General features: G+C 44.1%; 1 protein-coding gene across 1 annotated transcript; it reads left to right on the forward strand.

The window, feature by feature from the left end:
• Positions 1-9: 9 nt before the first annotated feature.
• On the forward strand, positions 10-16027 carry VPS25 (vacuolar protein sorting 25 homolog). The gene is made up of 6 exons (XM_073683599.1): positions 10-168; positions 1814-1959; positions 2997-3050; positions 4002-4090; positions 13780-13855; positions 15446-16027. Exons 1-6 carry the CDS (start codon positions 38-40, stop codon positions 15556-15558), a joined length of 609 nt encoding a protein of 202 aa, XP_073539700.1. The 5' UTR covers positions 10-37; the 3' UTR covers positions 15559-16027.
• Positions 16028-17128: the final 1101 nt, after the last annotated feature.

Below are 17128 nucleotides of genomic sequence, written 5' to 3' on the forward strand. Positions count from 1 at the left end.
GTCACTCTCCACCAATCAGCTCGCAGCGCCGGGGCGTATGGCATGTCGGAACCAGGAACCATCTAGTCGCTGCTTTTTCTTGTCTCTGCCCGGAAGAGATTTTCGGTGGCGCCGCAGAGAGATGGGTTTCGAGTGGCCTTGGCAGTACAACTTTCCTCCGTTCTACACGTGAGAGACTCTCTCATTACCGTCGGTGAATGCTCTGCATGACAAGGGGGGAACACTTAGGGGAGAGCACCCAGTGCTGTAGAGGTGCTTCTCTATATAGTTCCGGTAGAAACAAGGAAGTGAAGTCTGGCTTAACTCCTTCCTTGCTGGGTGAACTTAGTTTCTCTGTCACTATGCTCTCAGCTGTGATTATACCGTGTGTTACCATAGAGGACAGGCTAGACTTATACAGTATCTTTTATTGCTGCTTCATATGGCCATCTATGCGGGGAATACTGCTGTATATAGCGCTCTGCTACAGCTTTACACTGAGGGGCTCATGGCAATTAGTAATCAGCTGATCACTTGGAGCTATGATGTGGGGCACGACCCCTAACCTCCTTAGAGAGTCAGACTTCGGCTATGGTCCCACTATCAGTATTCGGTCAGTATTTTTTCTCAGGAGTGGGAGCCAAAACCAGGAGTGGGTGATAAATGCAGAATTGGAGACTTGTTTCCTTTTACCTTTTCTCTGATTGTTCCTCACCTGGTTTTGGATGGAGAAAAAATACTGACTGAATACTAACAGTGGGGCCGTGGCCTAAGGGCGCAGTCAGACGGCCGGATGAATCGGACCGTAGTGCACGGATTTCCCAGTGGGTCTCCCATGGTGATTCATAGAAATATATGAAGCTGCCACGGTCAGGTTGGGAGACCCTCTGGCAAATCCATGCACTGTGGTCCAATCTCGGCCAGTTTGCACAGACTTGTGAATGTTCCCTTAGCATGATACCATTGACAATAATCGCTTATTTCCTTTCATATACACAGGATATGGAACCTCCTCTTTTATATCACTGCTATGTTATGATGCGGCCCCTCCATTGATGCACTGCAGAGCCGGCTGTCAGCCAAAGAACCAGAACGTGCTTGCAGCCGCCACGCATAGTGTTGTAGCCTCTCCGGGCACCCCAGATTATTGAAAGCCAGTGGCTCCCTGGAGGAATAAAGTTCATTTTCTCCCGGGTGTTGCATTTACCATACTGCGGTCAGGCACCTTCATAACACTATTAACCTGCAGGTTAATAGTGTTATCTGACATGACTGGTTCTTTTTAAAGAGCATCTGTCACCTGGTGAAAAGTTTCCAGTTTTTGTTTCATTCCTGGTTCTCCCCTGAATATTCTGTTTTTTGTTTTTTTTTTGTTTAATCCATCGTACGATTCCAGAGATATGGACCTTAATGATTAGTGCTAATTGTTATGGCCTTTGCAACGGGTCGTAGCTGTGGATAGATGTTAAGTATTTATTGTTGGAGATTCCCTTTAGGTAAATACAAATCTGTACTTGTTACATGTTCCCACCTATGTTCCTAATTTTCAGAATTTTTAGGTGAACATCTCAGGTCTCTTGACATTTCTCATACGACTGCTCTGAGTCGGCGCCAGATAGAACAAGCAGGTGGTTGCTAACTTGTTAGCAACTACCTGCCTGTTAGTTTTTGACTTATAGTGAAGAAAAAATAAATTAAAAAAAAAATGGTCCAGGGTAATCCCTTTTAAGAAAATAAATGTCAGGAGAGCAATCAGATCCTTTTTAACAGCATATGTCTCAATAATTTGACAATGATGGCTCTCAATTATTTTCTTTACTTTATTTTTTTGCAGGTTACAGCCCAATGTTGATACCCGACAGAAGCAGCTATCAGCTTGGAGTTCACTAGTTTTGTCTTACTGCCGACATAACAAGTTATACACCATGAATGTAATGGAAATACAGGAGAGCCCCTTGTTCAACAACAAGAAAATACAAAGTATCCTTTTTGACTTAGGAACCTCTGGCATATCCTTTTAATCATGCAGGAGGTTAGACCAGGAGATCAGCCTGTCTTTGATCATACATCTCACTCACTGAGAAATCTGCTCTAACCTTTGTTGGGGTTGTGTTGTTTTTTTCCTATGAGTGTTGCTGCCTGTTTATAATTGCTCAGCGTCATACAGGGAGAAGTACACACCTAGTGAAAACTGTCTGATGACACCCACATGTGTCAAGTTCAACATGAAAATTTTTGTGAAGTCATCTTTAAAATGTGTGGTTTAGTTTATGATGAGCTTTCAAAATATTTGGCAATTAGCTTGACAACCTTGTTATTTAACCCCTTTCACGACCTATAACTAAATATACGTCATCGAATGTCAAGGGGTTAAATAACAATATTTTTACATCATCATCTGCATCTTTGCCTTGATGCAGGCTCACGCTCTGAGCCTGCATCTTTCCCCATACTTAATGGCTGATTTAATCAGCCATCAAATGCCTCCTGCCACTAAATATGTACTTAAAGGGGTATTCTCATATCCAAGATCCTATCCTATTTTTTAGTAGGTGTAATAATATTAGCCAATACCTCCAATTAGAAATGTAGTATAGTTCTTCTGATACGCTATGTCACTTACCTCATGTGCTGGCATTGCAGAACCTTGGGTATCCATGGTTACAACCACTGGCAAGTAGCTGTCACTATATCAGTTTTCATAACCATGGATACATAAGGTTCAGCAATGCTGATTCACTGCTATGTGTAGCACAGGCAATAGGGTCTTGAAGGTGTTATCCTTTTAACAAAGTTAGCAGATTTTTCAATTGGAAATTAATAATCTTTCGACAGACAACCCCTTTTAAACCAATACTGATGTAGGTCAGGGGATGGGGCCTGTATTTACATTTTTGTTCTTTCTTCGACTGAACAAAGCATCATTGCTATTATATGTACAGTGTGGCTTGTCTTCTCACAACACCTACAAAATTGAATCTGAAGTAAAGCACTCATTTGCCCTTGACATTGTCCAGGAAAGTTGTCCTTGGAGTCTGTACAGGTTGTCTTAGAGGAACTCAGGAAAAAAGGTTGGTTTATTGTTCCTTTTATGATAAAAAAAAAAAAAAAAATCCATCACGACAAGGAGATGTTACATATTTGTCTGCACATTTTACCTTTTAGGAGAAACTGGTATATTCTTTTTAAAGGCTATGGACTTGATATTTCTATAAATCTCATCCGCTTTGCTGGAACTGTAAGACAGGGTTTTTTTGCACAGCAAAAATATACAGCTTCAAAGGGTCATCATGGGACCTTAACCTTACTAATTTTATCCCTTTAATTCAGGTAGTATGTGAGTTATCGTTGTTATAATTTGGGTTGGGGTGTAACATTACTGGTTGGTGTGGTCCGGCACCTAAAATGTTCATTCAATATTTACATCCCTAACCACTTTTGTATTAAGCTTTATTATATAATACCTTACTCTTTTTCCCTATAAAGATAATCCTAAATGTGTGGGTTTTTTTTTTTTTTTTTTTTACTGCACTTCCTGTGATGTTTCGTTTGAGAGGATTATCAAACAGGACATCACAGGAGGCTGGGGCTGCACTCACTTCCCTGCAGAGTCTATCGCCCCTCCTGGAACAGGATGTTTTCAGGGTTACATACTACAGTTTCCAGTGTCCTGGATCCATGGTGATAGATGTTGCTGGAGAGTTGAGTGCAACGTGGGCACTCTGCTCCTATCTCCACCTCTTCATCTTTTAACTGTGAAACAATATGTCGTCAGGGGCTGGAGATAGAAGCAGTGAGTGACACCAGCGCCACCCCACAGCTTCTAGCACTGCCCTCAAACGAATTGTCATCAGGGGGCGACACTGATCTCACTAACTACTTTTATCACCACCCCCTGATGACAATGACATACAAAATGGAGACTTTGAATGCTTAAATTATTGACCTTAAAGGACATAGTGTTCATTCAGCTGTCATGCAGTTTATATTCTCTACAGGCTTGTTGTATTATTACATTGTAGGTAACTTAGAATGGTTGGATAAAAACAAAACCAGATTCCTAATAATGTGGAGAAGGCCAGATGAGTGGGGAAAAGTAATCTACCAATGGGTAAGTGGATACAGCACTTTTCTACCTACTGTAGGTTTCATTATTTAAAGGGAACCTGCCATGTCCCAAAATGCTATTAACCTTCAGATATGGGGTCAATGTGCAGGTTAATAGCATTCTAAAGCCATGCGGCTGCTGCACCAAAAGTGTGGCTGCCAGGAGGAAATTAACTTTATCCCCCTCTGGCTGCCTCCAGCTTTCAGTCATAAAGGTGCCACCAGAGTGGCTTCAGTCACTGGTCAGTATATAGTGAGTGGCCGCTTTAACCATGCCCCGGCACTGCTGGCTCTTGTACTGATGCACTGCTGAGCCTGCTGTCAGTTAGTAATAGGGCGTGGTTACTGCCGCTACTCACTGTGTACTGAGTGGTGACAGAAGCCATGCCTTTGTGACTGAAAGCCTGCAGATTAACCTCAAATTTGTATTCTAATAGCATATTTTGACATGACAGATTCCATTTAAAAACTTACAGATGCTTATATACCATTGCATTATGTGGCTGACAGTAACTACTTATATTATCGTAATACTCTATGGTTCACAAGGATATCAGTACATGTTAGCTGAATGAAGACATTGACCCTGAATTATCGTGTGTGTGTGTGTGTGTTTTTTTTTCTCCAATAACCCCCCACGACAGCACCAAAGGAGGATGTCACCCCACCCTAATAGGGACAGGAAACACAAAGAGGTCAAATAGCCCCTCCGTCCAGTGTTTTTCCTGTCCTATTGGGATGAAGAGGACATCCAGGGTGCTCTGTGCCGGCGGCAGAGACCCAGCATACCTTTTAAGCCGGGCAGGTGGGACCGAGCGGTGTTCTCCTCCCCTTATGCTGCTCCCGTCTCCTCTGGGACTCGGGACCCCCATCCCCACCGAGTCCGCGCCTATGGGTAAGGTCTTGTGCGTGTCGGGCTGGAGGCCTCCTCGAGCTCTCCAGCCCAGCTCCTCCCCCCTCTCAGGCGGCCTCCGGCGTTCTCCATAGCGGGAGAGACGCGCGCTGGATCCCGGAAGTGACGCGGACCGCTGGATAAACGTCACTTCCGGTCTGCGTTCCACCGTGGAACGCAGTTACCTAAGAACGACCAGAAAATGACGGTGGACACCGAAACAGGGTCCCTTAGGTTACTTCCGGTCCGTTTAGGACAATCTGGCCTCTGAAAGGGATAATAAAAAAAAAAAACCCGCAGGTGTTCCTGCTTCACCAATTGGACCAAGGGGGAGGAGCCTTCCCACCCTCCTCCCCAGGGAATGAGGGAAAGCGCTGTGTCCAGTCGAGTATATAAGAGCCCTGGACAGAAGACATCTAAGGTAGGACCTAATCCGTTTTATATATTTATACACTGGATGGTCAGTAATCGATCTTCTCCATGTCTGCGGAGCCCAGCGCGATTCCAGCCCCAGTAAGTTTGGCACTGGGGGTTCTTTCCTAGGTGCAGGTTAGAATTGATACATTAATTACCCTTCTCCCTCTTTTTTAGGGGGACAAGGATCCTGCACCAGGAAATAAGTCTAGCCGGAAGTGTGCTATATGCGCAAAACAACTATCTTCAAACAAGAAATATTTATGCCAGAAATGTACGGAGAAGATTATTAGGGAAGAGCAGCCATCCCTCATAGATGAAATCAAGGGTATAGTCCGTCAGGAAGTTCAATCTTCATTGGCCTCCTTTTCCCGATCCACTTCTGACTCGCCTCCAAAGGCTAAGAAGAGGAAGATTTCCCTGGAAGAAAGAAGAGACTCAGACTCCCAGGACGAAATATCCCTTCCAGAAGACCTCATAGAGGAAGGTGAACTCAGCCTAGCAGAGGAAGGTCTGGAAGATAAGAAATATAATTTCTCAACGGAATTTATGGAAGACCTCCTCATACCTGTAAGAAGAACGATGGAGGTGGAAGAAGAGAAGCCCACTAGGTCAGTCCAGGAAGAGATGTTCGGTGGTCTCCGTTCAAAGAAAAAGATGGTGTTCCTGATATATAAAAACATCCAGGACTTAATCCTGGACGAATGGCAAAATCCTGAAAGACGACTGAAGACACCAGCAGAATTGAAAGACAGGTTTCCGGTAGATGAAGAAACCTCAAAATGTTGGACCGAGATACCTAAGGTCGATATTCAAGTGGCAAGAGTCGCTAAAAAAACTATATTACCATTCGAGGATTCGTCGCAACTGAAGGATCCTCTGGATCGCAAGATGTACAGCCTTCTCAGGAAATCCTGGGAGACATCAGCAGCCCTTCTGAAAACTATTGTAGTCTCCACGTGTGTTGCACGATCCATGTCGAGATGGCTCATCCAACTTGAAGAGCATCTGGCTATAGGCACATCCAGAGAAGAGATAAAAGCTTCCCTACCCTTGCTGCAGAAGGCCACTGACTTTCTGGCAGATGCTTCAGCGGAATCTGTGAGCGTAACCGCCAGAGCAGCAGCCCTATCGAACTCCACAAGGCGGGCACTATTGCTGAAATCGTGGAACGGTGATGTGGCCTCCAAAATAAAACTCTGTTCCATTCCCTTCAGGGGGGAATATATGTTTGGCCAGGCCCTTGACCTTCTGGAGAAGGCGGCTGATAAAAAGAAGTCCATGCCAGAACCCAGACACTACAAGAAGACCCCCTTTCGCCCCCCGCGGAGCAGAATCCCTTTGAGGAAAGGGAAGTCTGGTTGGTGGAGCTACCCCAAAGGAGGGAAAGATAGGAATATTTTTTTCCCAAAAGGACAGCGACAACAGAAGCGGTGACGCCAGAGCAGTGGGGAGACGAATCATGAAATACCTTCCCCAATGGCAAAAGATCTGCTCCAGTCAATGGGTCTTGAAGGTAATTCAAGAAGGGGTGAAGATTGAATTCTCCTCATATCCTCCAAGAAAAGTAAGGATAACTCGTCTAACCTCCCCGAGATTAAAAACCGCACTGATGTCCGGCCTAAGAAACCTACTATCCTTGGGGACTATTTTACCAGTCCCAAAAAACAGAAAGACAAACAGGCCACTATTCACGCCTGTTTATGATAAGAAAACCAAACGGCACTTACAGAATAATGATAAATCTGAAACCCTTAAACCAATACATAATCTACCGAAGATTCAAAATGGAGTCGATCAAATCAGCAGTTCCCTTGATAGGACAAGGATATGTGATGGCAACCATCGACTTACAGGATTCATACTATCACGTCCCTATACATCCAACATACCGGAAATTTCTAAGGTTTGCGGTGGTTCAAGAGGATCAAACGTTACATTTTCAATTCAACGTATTGTCGTTCGGGATATCCTCAGCGACAAGAATATTTACCAAAATTATGTCAGAGGTAGTGGCTTTTATCAGAAAGGAGAAAATCTGCATCATTCCCTACCTCGAAGACTTCTTACTAGTAGGTCCCTTGGTGGCATCACTCCGGGAAGATGTGCAAAGAACAATCCAGATCCTGACCACTCTAGGGTGGCTGATAAATCATCAAAAGTCCCTGCCACAGAAAAAACGTTTCTGGGTGTTCTACTAGACTCCGCCAGACAAACCTCCTTCCTACCAAAGGACAGACAGATACTTTTGAGATCCAAGATATCGAATCTGAAGACCCTGAACAGGGTGTCCATAAGATTTGCCATGTCAGCCCTTGGCTCCATGACATCCTGCATTCAATCCGTAGCCTGGGCTCAGGCTCACACCAGGTTATTACAAACCCATATTCTAGCACAGTGGGATGGATCCCCAGACTCCCTAAACAGGAAGATCGTGATCCCACATTATGTGAAAACATCCCTGTCATGGTGGCTCAGCCCAAGAAACCTAAGAACAGGGGTTCCATGGTCTCAGTTCACTCTGATAACAGTCACGGTAAACGCCAGCAAGACGGGATGGGGAGCCGTCGTCATTCAAAACCCCCTTCCAAGGGGTCTGGACAGAAGAGACCAGCAGGAGAGCCTCCAAATTCCGCGAGTTAAAGGCAGTGGAGGAGGCACTCAAAATATCAGCTCCAATCATTACGGGCAAACACGTAAAAGTCTATTCACACAACATGACTACCGTAGCTCACCTGTCCCATCAAGGGAGTACAAGGTACGAGAATCTAAAAAGTATCTCAGCAAAATAATCTTCTGGGCAGAAGGACATCTTCGTTCCTTATCAGGTCTGCACATAAAAGGCTCAGACAACATCCAGGCCGATTTTCTGAGCAGAAGGAAAATCCATCCGGGGGAATGGGAGCTGTACTCAGACATTTTCCACATGCTGACCAGATAATGGGATTGTCCGGAGGTGGACCTCTTTGCAAGACGCCAGAACACCAAGGCAGAAAAAATACTTTTTCCTAGATCCAGACGACGTATGCCTGGGGATAGATGCATTCGCTCACCCGTGGTGTTTCCATCTAGCTTACGCTTTTCCCCCAATTCCATTGCTACCCAGGACCTTACAGAAAGTAAGGACCGAGGAGGTCAAGATAATCTTGATAGCCCCACTTTGGCCCAAAAGGAGCTGGTTCTGTGCACTAAACGGTCTAAGCACAGAAGGACCCCTCATTCTGCCAGCAGTCAAAAATCTTCATCAGGGTCCAATACTCCATCCAGATCCAGAGAACCTCCATCTAGCGGCCTGGCTTCTGAGTTCACAATCCGGAAAGCCAAGGGACTCTCAGACCGAGTAATTCATACCCTACAAAGAAGTAGGAAACAAATCACAAACTCCATATACAGCAAGATATGGAAGATCTTCCTAACCTGGTATAAACCGAATATACCAGATCTTCGGCATCCTGACATGACCTAGATCTTGGATTTTCTACAAGAGGGGCTGGAGAAGGGACTTAGACCCAGCACCCTCAAGGTACAGATTGCGGCGCTGAGTACCTATTTTGACCAGAGCCTAGCTGAACACCGATGGGTAAAAAGGTTCATGACAGCAGCTACTCGTCTGCGTCCCAGAATAATCAACCACGTTCCCTCCTGGGATCTTAATATTGTCCTTAAAGGTCTGACACTACCGCCGTTTGAACCTTTGGGCCTCAATAGAGCTGGATAAATTAGCCTGGAAAACAACTTTTTTAGTAGCGAGCAGGAGAAATCCAGGCCTTCTCGGTGAATGACCCATATTTGAGAATTCTGGATGATAGGATTATTCTACAGTTGGTCCCATCTTTCTTGCCAAAGGTGGTCTCAGACTTTCATAGATCACAGGAGATCATTCTTCCTTCCTTCTGTCAGGACCCAAAAAATAAAAGGGAAGAATTCCATACTTTGGACGTGAGGCGGGTTGTTCTTCACTACCTCCAAAAGACAGAGGCCTGGAGGAAGGATCAGAACCTCTTTATTCAGCCATCTGGTCAGAACAGAGGAAAGAAAGTCTCGAACGTTACCAGCGCTACTTGGATTAAGAAAGCAATTGTGGAATCATATCAGATCCAAAATCTCTCACCACCAGAAAAACTGAAAGCACACTCTACTAGAGCCATGTCAGTCTCCTGGGCAGAAAAGGCTAGCGCTTCACTCGAGCAGATATGTAGAGCAGCTACATGGTCCTCGGTCCATACCTTTACCAAGTATTACAAACTTAATTTAATGTCCATTAAAGACTTGGCCTTTGGGCAGAAAGTGCTTCAGGCCATTGTCCCTCCCTAAACATGAGTCTTTGGTACTCCTCCTTTGGTGCGGTCGTTGGGGGTTATTGGAGAAAATAGAATTAGACTTAACGGTAATTCGGTTTTTAATAACCCACCACGACAGCACTGGTAATTCCCTCCCAGGCTTGGTTAGCCAAAAAATCATCTAATTTGAACAAGAATAAATATAATTTGAAGCATCCATACTTGTGTGGTCCTTTATAAAACACTGGAGGGAGGATGAGGGAGGGGCTATTTGACCTCTTTGTGTTTCCTGTCCCTATTAGGGTGGGGTGACATCCTCCTTTGGTGCTGTCGTGGAGGGTTATTAGAAACCGAATTACCGGTAAGTCTAATTTTATTTTTTTTTTGGGGGGGGGGGATATTAGTTGCTGATTTTGGCACCAAACACACCAAAATGGTGCACACAATTCATGAATTTGGCACAACTTCAAAAGTGGGCTTTTTTCCTGTATTGAAATGCTTTAAGAACGAAAAGGTGGAAATTTTGTGCCAAATTGCTGGTGTATTCGAAAATTCACCAAGGGGGGACTGGATTGATATTGCGGCAAAATTTTTTTTTTAGCTTTCTAAAAAGTTGCAAATCTGTTTCACCCACGCAGTGGGTACAGGCTGTAATTGTGCAGTCCATATCCTCTCGCGTCAGTATGGCCGGACCAGAGCATCTTGACAGTCGGTGTCAGTTACCGGGGCGGCAGTCCATAAGCCAGCCAGCTGTTGCCTGCCCCACATTGTATGCATTTTGCATGAAGCAGAAATTGGATTTCGGGTCTTCAGGACAGATGAGTATAGCCTTGTGGGATATCCCTCACCACTCATCTTTCAGTCATCTTCTTCCCCTCCCCTGCCCCCTACCTCTCAGGGTAGTTTAGGAGGGTGGGAACAGCTTGGATTGGGGCCCGGTGGCATTGAGGAGAGCCATGGTCTTGTGTTGTTCGACTGCCTGGACCTGCCGGCGGTTTGAGATCTTGCTGGGTAGGCAGTTCGCGGCTGTGGCGTCGTGCCGTTTCGGTCCGCCCTGTGGACTTCTAGGGATCGCTCTCTACTCTTACTGTGCTGGAGTCGTGCGATTACCTGGGTCTGGTGGGGTGGGTCACAAGACGTCCGTTGCTCGGCATCGCCTCATCCGTCCAGGCGCGGCGATCCTGTACGGATGGCAGTTTAAATCAATCGGTGTGCTGCGGGCCAATCAGAATCTCTGGCATGCCGTGGCCTGTCTGCACGGCCGCTGTGCAGGCAATCAGCGCTTCCTGGCACCCGTCCCTTTTAGCCCCACCCCTTCCTTTTTCGGCAGCGGCGCTGTATCGTGCAGCAGTATTTTAAAGATGGCGCCTGCATGTGATCCTCACCCGTGTCGTCGTGCTTCCGACACTCGTTGGAGCATAACGGACACGAGCGACTCATGGGTGCACTTTTGGGATTGCGGGCAGGGTATTTGTCATCTGAGGGCTGATCAGTGGTTCTCCTCAGCAACTGCCCTTAAAGCACTGCTCACTTTTGTTTTTTTATTTCCCCTGCTCTCAGGATCTTATAATGTCCGTGTCCAGAGAAGACCGTGCTCACCCATCGGCGCAGCCCACATAAGTCACTTATTATGCATGCCTAGCCTTTATTAATAAGTTTTCAACAGAGCGATCAGTGGCTTACTGTACTACTCCACCTCCCTCCCTACGTATACATGCTCAGGGCACCCCTATAATGTCAGAAGAGAGTATAGCCCCACCTGCTTGGGCTCGTGATCTATCTCAGTCAGTAGCCAAACTAACCAGGGAGCTCCAGGCGCCGCTTTGGGTGAGTCGGACCCTCATGCCACGCCGGGGTCTCAGCTGAGATCCAGCTCGCTTTACCTCATCCTCCGGTTCTCCCTGTCGGGGAAGACGTCCAAGATCTTTCTCCCCTCTCTCATGAAGAATACTCCCCCCAATGCTAGGATTCTGATTTCACCTCTGAGTCTGTGTTAGACTAGTATCAGATGGGGAAGCTGAGGGAGATGGTGGAAAGTCTGGTGTCAGCTGCTGACTTGTCTCTAGGGGTGATGTCAGTTGAACCACAACCCTCCACTGAAACAGGTTTCTTGAGGAGAGGCAAGCGTGTGGCTAGATCTTTTTCTAACCACAAGGAATTTGGGTCCTACAGAGGGCATGGGAACATCCTGACAGGCGTATTCAGAAACGCAGTCGTATGGAGGTGTTATACCCATTTCCAGCGGAGTTGGTGGCATCCTGGTCTGCTCCGCCTGTTGTAGATACTCCTGTATCTCACCTATCTAGGACAACTATCTTACCTCTTGCAGAGGTCGCAGCAATTAGAGACCCTACAAACAGACGTATAGAACCTGTGTTTTAAGTCCGACTTTGAAACAGCGGACTTAAACACACATCTGTATGATTTTTATATGTGACTAATGTATTTAGATTTTTCTTGTATCGATGTTTGAGAGAGACCATTTCTGGTCGAAACGTCACAACATATCGCTTTAAGCTCCTTTTTTCTTTACAGTGTGGTGAATGTAAAATATTTTGAATAAACGGTTCCACTTTTTGCAAATTACCCTGAGTGCGGCTGTTATCTATATATTTACCTGAGGAGAGTATCCCATTCAGCCAGCACCTTATCTACAGCTGAGTGCACATCTTCTTCTATTATAGCTTGTTGTATTAAAACAGCTGTCATTCAGGCTTATAAAGCGAAGGCCAGGGCGCCTCCTTTTAGGGTTAAAATGCACACTATGCGGGCGGTGGGTGCTTCCTGGGCGGTTTGTCACCAATCCTCAGTCCTGCAACTCTGTAAAGCAGCTACCTGGTCATCAGTACATACCTTCTCCAAGTTTTCCAAGATCCACACCTTTGCTTCTGCGGATGCAAGTCTTGGCAGGAAGATTTTGCAGACAGCAGTTTCCTGAGCAAGAGTGGAGGATTTGGTGGTAACTGTATTTTTTTTCCCACCCCAGGGACAGCTTTAGGACGTCCCATGGTTCTCTGTGTCCCCCAATGAAGCGACCGAGAAATTAAGATTTGATACTCACTGTAAAATCTGTTTCTCGATTGGGGGACACAGCACCCACCCTTAGTTGCCCGGTTGGGCATGCATTTGTTGTTGTATCACTCTCTCGGGGTGTAATTAAATAATTTTTTCAAATGCTTTAATGGATTTTTCTTCTCCTACTACTTTCTCACTAAACTGAGGGAGCCTGAGGCTAGCAGGCGAGGTATAGTCTGCTGGGGAGGAGCCAATTTTAATTTAGAATGTAATAATAGTGTCAGCCTCCAGGTGGCAGCAGACTATCCCATGGTTCTGTGTCCCCCCAATGAACTGTCGAGACAGATTTTACGGTGAGTACCAAAAATCTTAATTTTACGTTTGACCTCTGCATGTGATGTATACATTTTTATGTGCTTCAAATGTATATGCCTGCATACCCATAGACTACCTTTAACAGAAAAGTTGCTGTAACTATGGTTTTTTTGTCAATCTTCATGTGTAAATCATTATACCCATATGTTTGTTTACTGTTTATATTTTGTAGTTTATGTACCTGGTGTTTTATAGCTTAGTCCGATGCACTTAAAGGGTTTTTCAAGTATTTTTTAAAACCAATGGCTTATCCTTAGGATGAGCCATCAATATTGCATCTGTGGGGGGCACTATGCACTAATCCCAATTAGCTATTTTGAAGAGGGCTCGTGCAGTACAAACTAGTTTGTAAGCTGCTGTAAACATTGAAAAGTGCTGCAGCCTTTTCAGACAACGGATCAGAGTGGGTGCCTATCGCCGGACTCCCCACCGATCCAATAGTGATGGCTTATTCTAAGGATAACCCTTTAAACCCTTCACGGCATATGACGTCCCTCAATTCCAAGCCCTCATCTTTCCCCGCACATGCCTGGCTTGTGTACGGTTTCAGAAATCTCCTCCTCCTAAATCAGCTGTCAAGAAGATGCAATGTTGCCAAAATAAAATAAATTACAAAGTTTACTACTATAAAATATCGTAATCCCTGTAATTAGGGTTAATTATAAATATACATGCTATACTTTGTTTTAAATTCATTACATCTTTGTTCCCACCAAGGTTTCAAAGAATGGGATGACCAATTCCGTGTTCACACTTTATGAGTTGATTAGTGGAGATGACACAGAAGGAGAAGGTAAGGAAATACTTCCTAGACTTGTTCCACATTTCAAATAATGCCTTCTTTGTAACCTGAGAAACAGAAAATTAGTGTTTTGACCTTCTCTGGGGGCATAATATGTATTTTTCCCCTCTGTTATGCCTCCTGCTTATGATTGGCCGGTGTTACAGAGGTGGAAATAGAACACGCCCCCTGAGAAGAATTTTTGTCGACTATGTGGTTGAAGGGAAAATTTATGAATAAACTTTATAGCTCTTATCTCGGTGACAATGGTCTTTTAAAAAAAAAAAAAAAAAAAAAAAATCTCGTCACTTTAGCCTCTATCTCAGGATATAGCCAGTGTAAAGCAAAGTCAGGAAAGTTCCTATTTAAGTCTACTTTGGTGCCCAAAATAAAAGCCCCTGACGATAGACCTTACATATTTGTCAGGAGATCGTGCTGTTGTCAGCCGGGCCAGAGGAAATATCATTGTTCTCCAGGGGAAGAAGAATCTGTGCTTAACTTTTTTTATTTATTTATTTTTTTCCACCCTAAATATTTTGTTAGAATAAAGGGGTTGTCCAAGATTGGTAAAAACTCCTTTATGTACACTTAATGGTGTAAAGGGACGTAATTGACTGTGTAACTGATGACGTCCCTTTCTAGTCACCTGACCACTGCAGCCAATCACAGGCCTTAGGGATCAAGGAAGCAAAGAATGTGATACCTTTAGAGAACACCATAGCAGCCTGTTCTAAATACCTGTTCAGTCAGGCAAGTAATGCTCCATTTCTTATTTTACACCATTAAAGTATTATTCCCGAAATAACAATTTCTTAAGGTTCTCGAGCCTTCTACGTGGGATTGCTGGGCTGACATATCAGCAGCGATTAGCAAGTTATCCCCTATTTAATGGATAGGGGATAACTTGTTATTTTAGGAATAATCCTTTAACTGTTTTAGAGGATATTTTTTATTTAACCTGGACAACCCTTTTAATGGTTTGGCTATTACAGGATTTTTTTTTTGTTTTTTTCTTTCTCTTGTTTGATAAATACTTACAGTATCATAAAAGGTCTGTGGAAGAGATCAGATTTTAATTTTTTTAACCGTGCCTTTCAAAGGGGCATTACTGATACAGGAAAACAGCCACTTGTCATGGCATCCGCTACAGGCAGTACTGATCTGGGCCTACTAAGACCGATCTGCTCTTCTATGTTGGGGAGAGTAGATTCAGGAGCGACTGGTGCCACTGTGATTGGAGAGATGACCATGCATTCTCATTCAGAACTTCCATAGAATCGAATAAGGAGAGCTGCTCATATGCAGACATCTCTCCAGTTATTGTGTGCATTATACCAGTGGTATTGTGGAATCCTTACTCTGGAGATAGGTGTGGCTCCTAGAGGAGGGCCCCAAATTTGTAAGACATTTACAGCAAATCCTGTTTGTTATGAGACAACCCTGCTGAGCACTAAAAATGGAGAAATGTCAGTTCAAGCTATGAGCGGTGTATATATATGGAACCAAGTAAAACAGTAGGAAGATCCTTGGGTTCAGGGGAAGACCTCTGCCACTAAGATTATGCTCACTTGTGATAATAGTCCTAATCTGTTTTGTGTTTAGATTTCCACGGGTTGGATGAAGCTATGCTCCTCAGATCATTGGAAGCCCTGCAGCTGGAACACAAAGCGGAGATCATAACACTAAACGACAGCAAGGGTGTGAAATTCTTTTAATGATTATTATCCCACTCCTGTCTGACTATTGAACGGACCTAGAACTATTTTATACAGGAGCATATTGAGTTCTCCTGCCGTCTGCTGGACTTTTGTATATATTACAAGGTGCCAGTCACTGCCTTGTAACAGTGGTACTCCCCGGATATTTCTGCTGACAGATGACGTCCTATTTTTACTCTGCATTCAGTGTGTCTGTATATATAGAGTGATCAGGTAACACTCCTTTGGGAATACAATTTATGGCTGATGTTTAATGGGATGCCAGAAGCTTCAAGGTGATATTACGGTATAAATATTTGCCAAAATATCAGCCCCTGCTTATTTTAGTTTTGCTTACAGATTTACCTTTGCCCTTGAACCATGTTGGAGATATGATGTTTGACTGTTGATCTCTTGCATTCATAGACATTTTGCAAGATTACTCACTTGATAAATCTGTATGTACAAAATAAACAGGATCCACCCATCTGTCTGGTATTACTTCTTTACCAATGCTGAGATTTTGGAATGAAGTGTTGTTTTTTTTTGTTTTAATATGCCCCTGAACTGTGTAAATTAAGGGGCATAAACTAGAGGGCTAATTGCTTGAGAGACACTATTAGTAATACAGTCCCTTTATTCTCATGATGAGGGGGTCCCTGGAGGATCAAAAAGTAGTGGTATTTCTTAGCCATGTGCCATTACTTTGATGTGTCAATGCCTCTTTATGGACAGCGCCCCGTTGTGCATGCTTTATTACTTTCATTACAAACAGTAAGGTGGTCCTTGTCTTGTTTGTTACAACAGTTGTCTAGGATAAGAAATGATGCCACCCTGATAAAGGGTTGTACATAGTATTGCAGTTCAGCTCCATTTAATTAAGTGGAGCAGAATTGCAATACTAGATACACCTCATGGTCAGGGGGGACACTGTTTATGAAAGAAAGCAGCCATGTTTTTCTAATCATGGACAACCACTTTAAGCACTGGTGCCTCTGCCTATCCAGGTCTTGGTTCACAGGGTACAGCAGTGATGTCAGATTTACAACACGTGGCCGATGGAGCCAGTCACTGGACTCAGCACTGATGCCCAGATAAAGAGTACAAAATTGCTGAGCCCATTGGAGCAGCAGTGCCCATGTGAGACCACTGCTCAATTCAAATGGGGGACACTGAACCCCAATTCTACTGCTTTTTTGATGGTTTCAGTGGATGGACAGTGAGCAATCATATATGAATATTTTTTATTAAATATAAGTAATGTTTTTCAGCACATTTTTAATAGATAACATAGCTTTTCTAGAGTCAGTGATTCCATATACAGTGCCTACAAGTAGTATTCAACCCCCTGCAGATTTAGCTGGTTGACACATGCGGAATTAACTTGGCATTGTGACATTTGTACTGTAGATCAGCCTGGAAGTGGGAAATGCACTGCAGCAAATTTTGTTTGTTTTTTTTGTTTTTTTTAAAACGTAAAAAGTTAATTCAGAGTGTCATTTATTATTCAACCCCTCAAACCACAAGAATTCTGTTTGGTCCCCCTAAAGTATTAAGAAGTAGTTCAGGCACCAAGAATAATGAGCTT

The sequence above is a fragment of the Phyllobates terribilis genome, unplaced genomic scaffold (assembly GCF_046119375.1).
Source record: "Phyllobates terribilis strain yellow unplaced genomic scaffold, ASM4611937v1 Scaffold_5__5_contigs__length_657084704, whole genome shotgun sequence".
NCBI classification, from domain to species: Eukaryota; Metazoa; Chordata; class Amphibia; order Anura; family Dendrobatidae; genus Phyllobates; species Phyllobates terribilis.

Excerpts from the sequence above, each read along its gene's own strand:
- VPS25 (XM_073683599.1), top strand. The coding sequence starts at position 38 with ATGGCATGTCGGAACCAGGAACCATCTAGTCGCTGCTTTTTCTTGTCT. Across the intron at positions 1,960-2,996 it reads CAACAACAAGAAAATACAAA|GAAAGTTGTCCTTGGAGTCT; the intron begins GTATCCTTTTTG and ends GACATTGTCCAG. Across the intron at positions 3,051-4,001 it reads AGAGGAACTCAGGAAAAAAG|GTAACTTAGAATGGTTGGAT; the intron begins GTTGGTTTATTG and ends ATTACATTGTAG.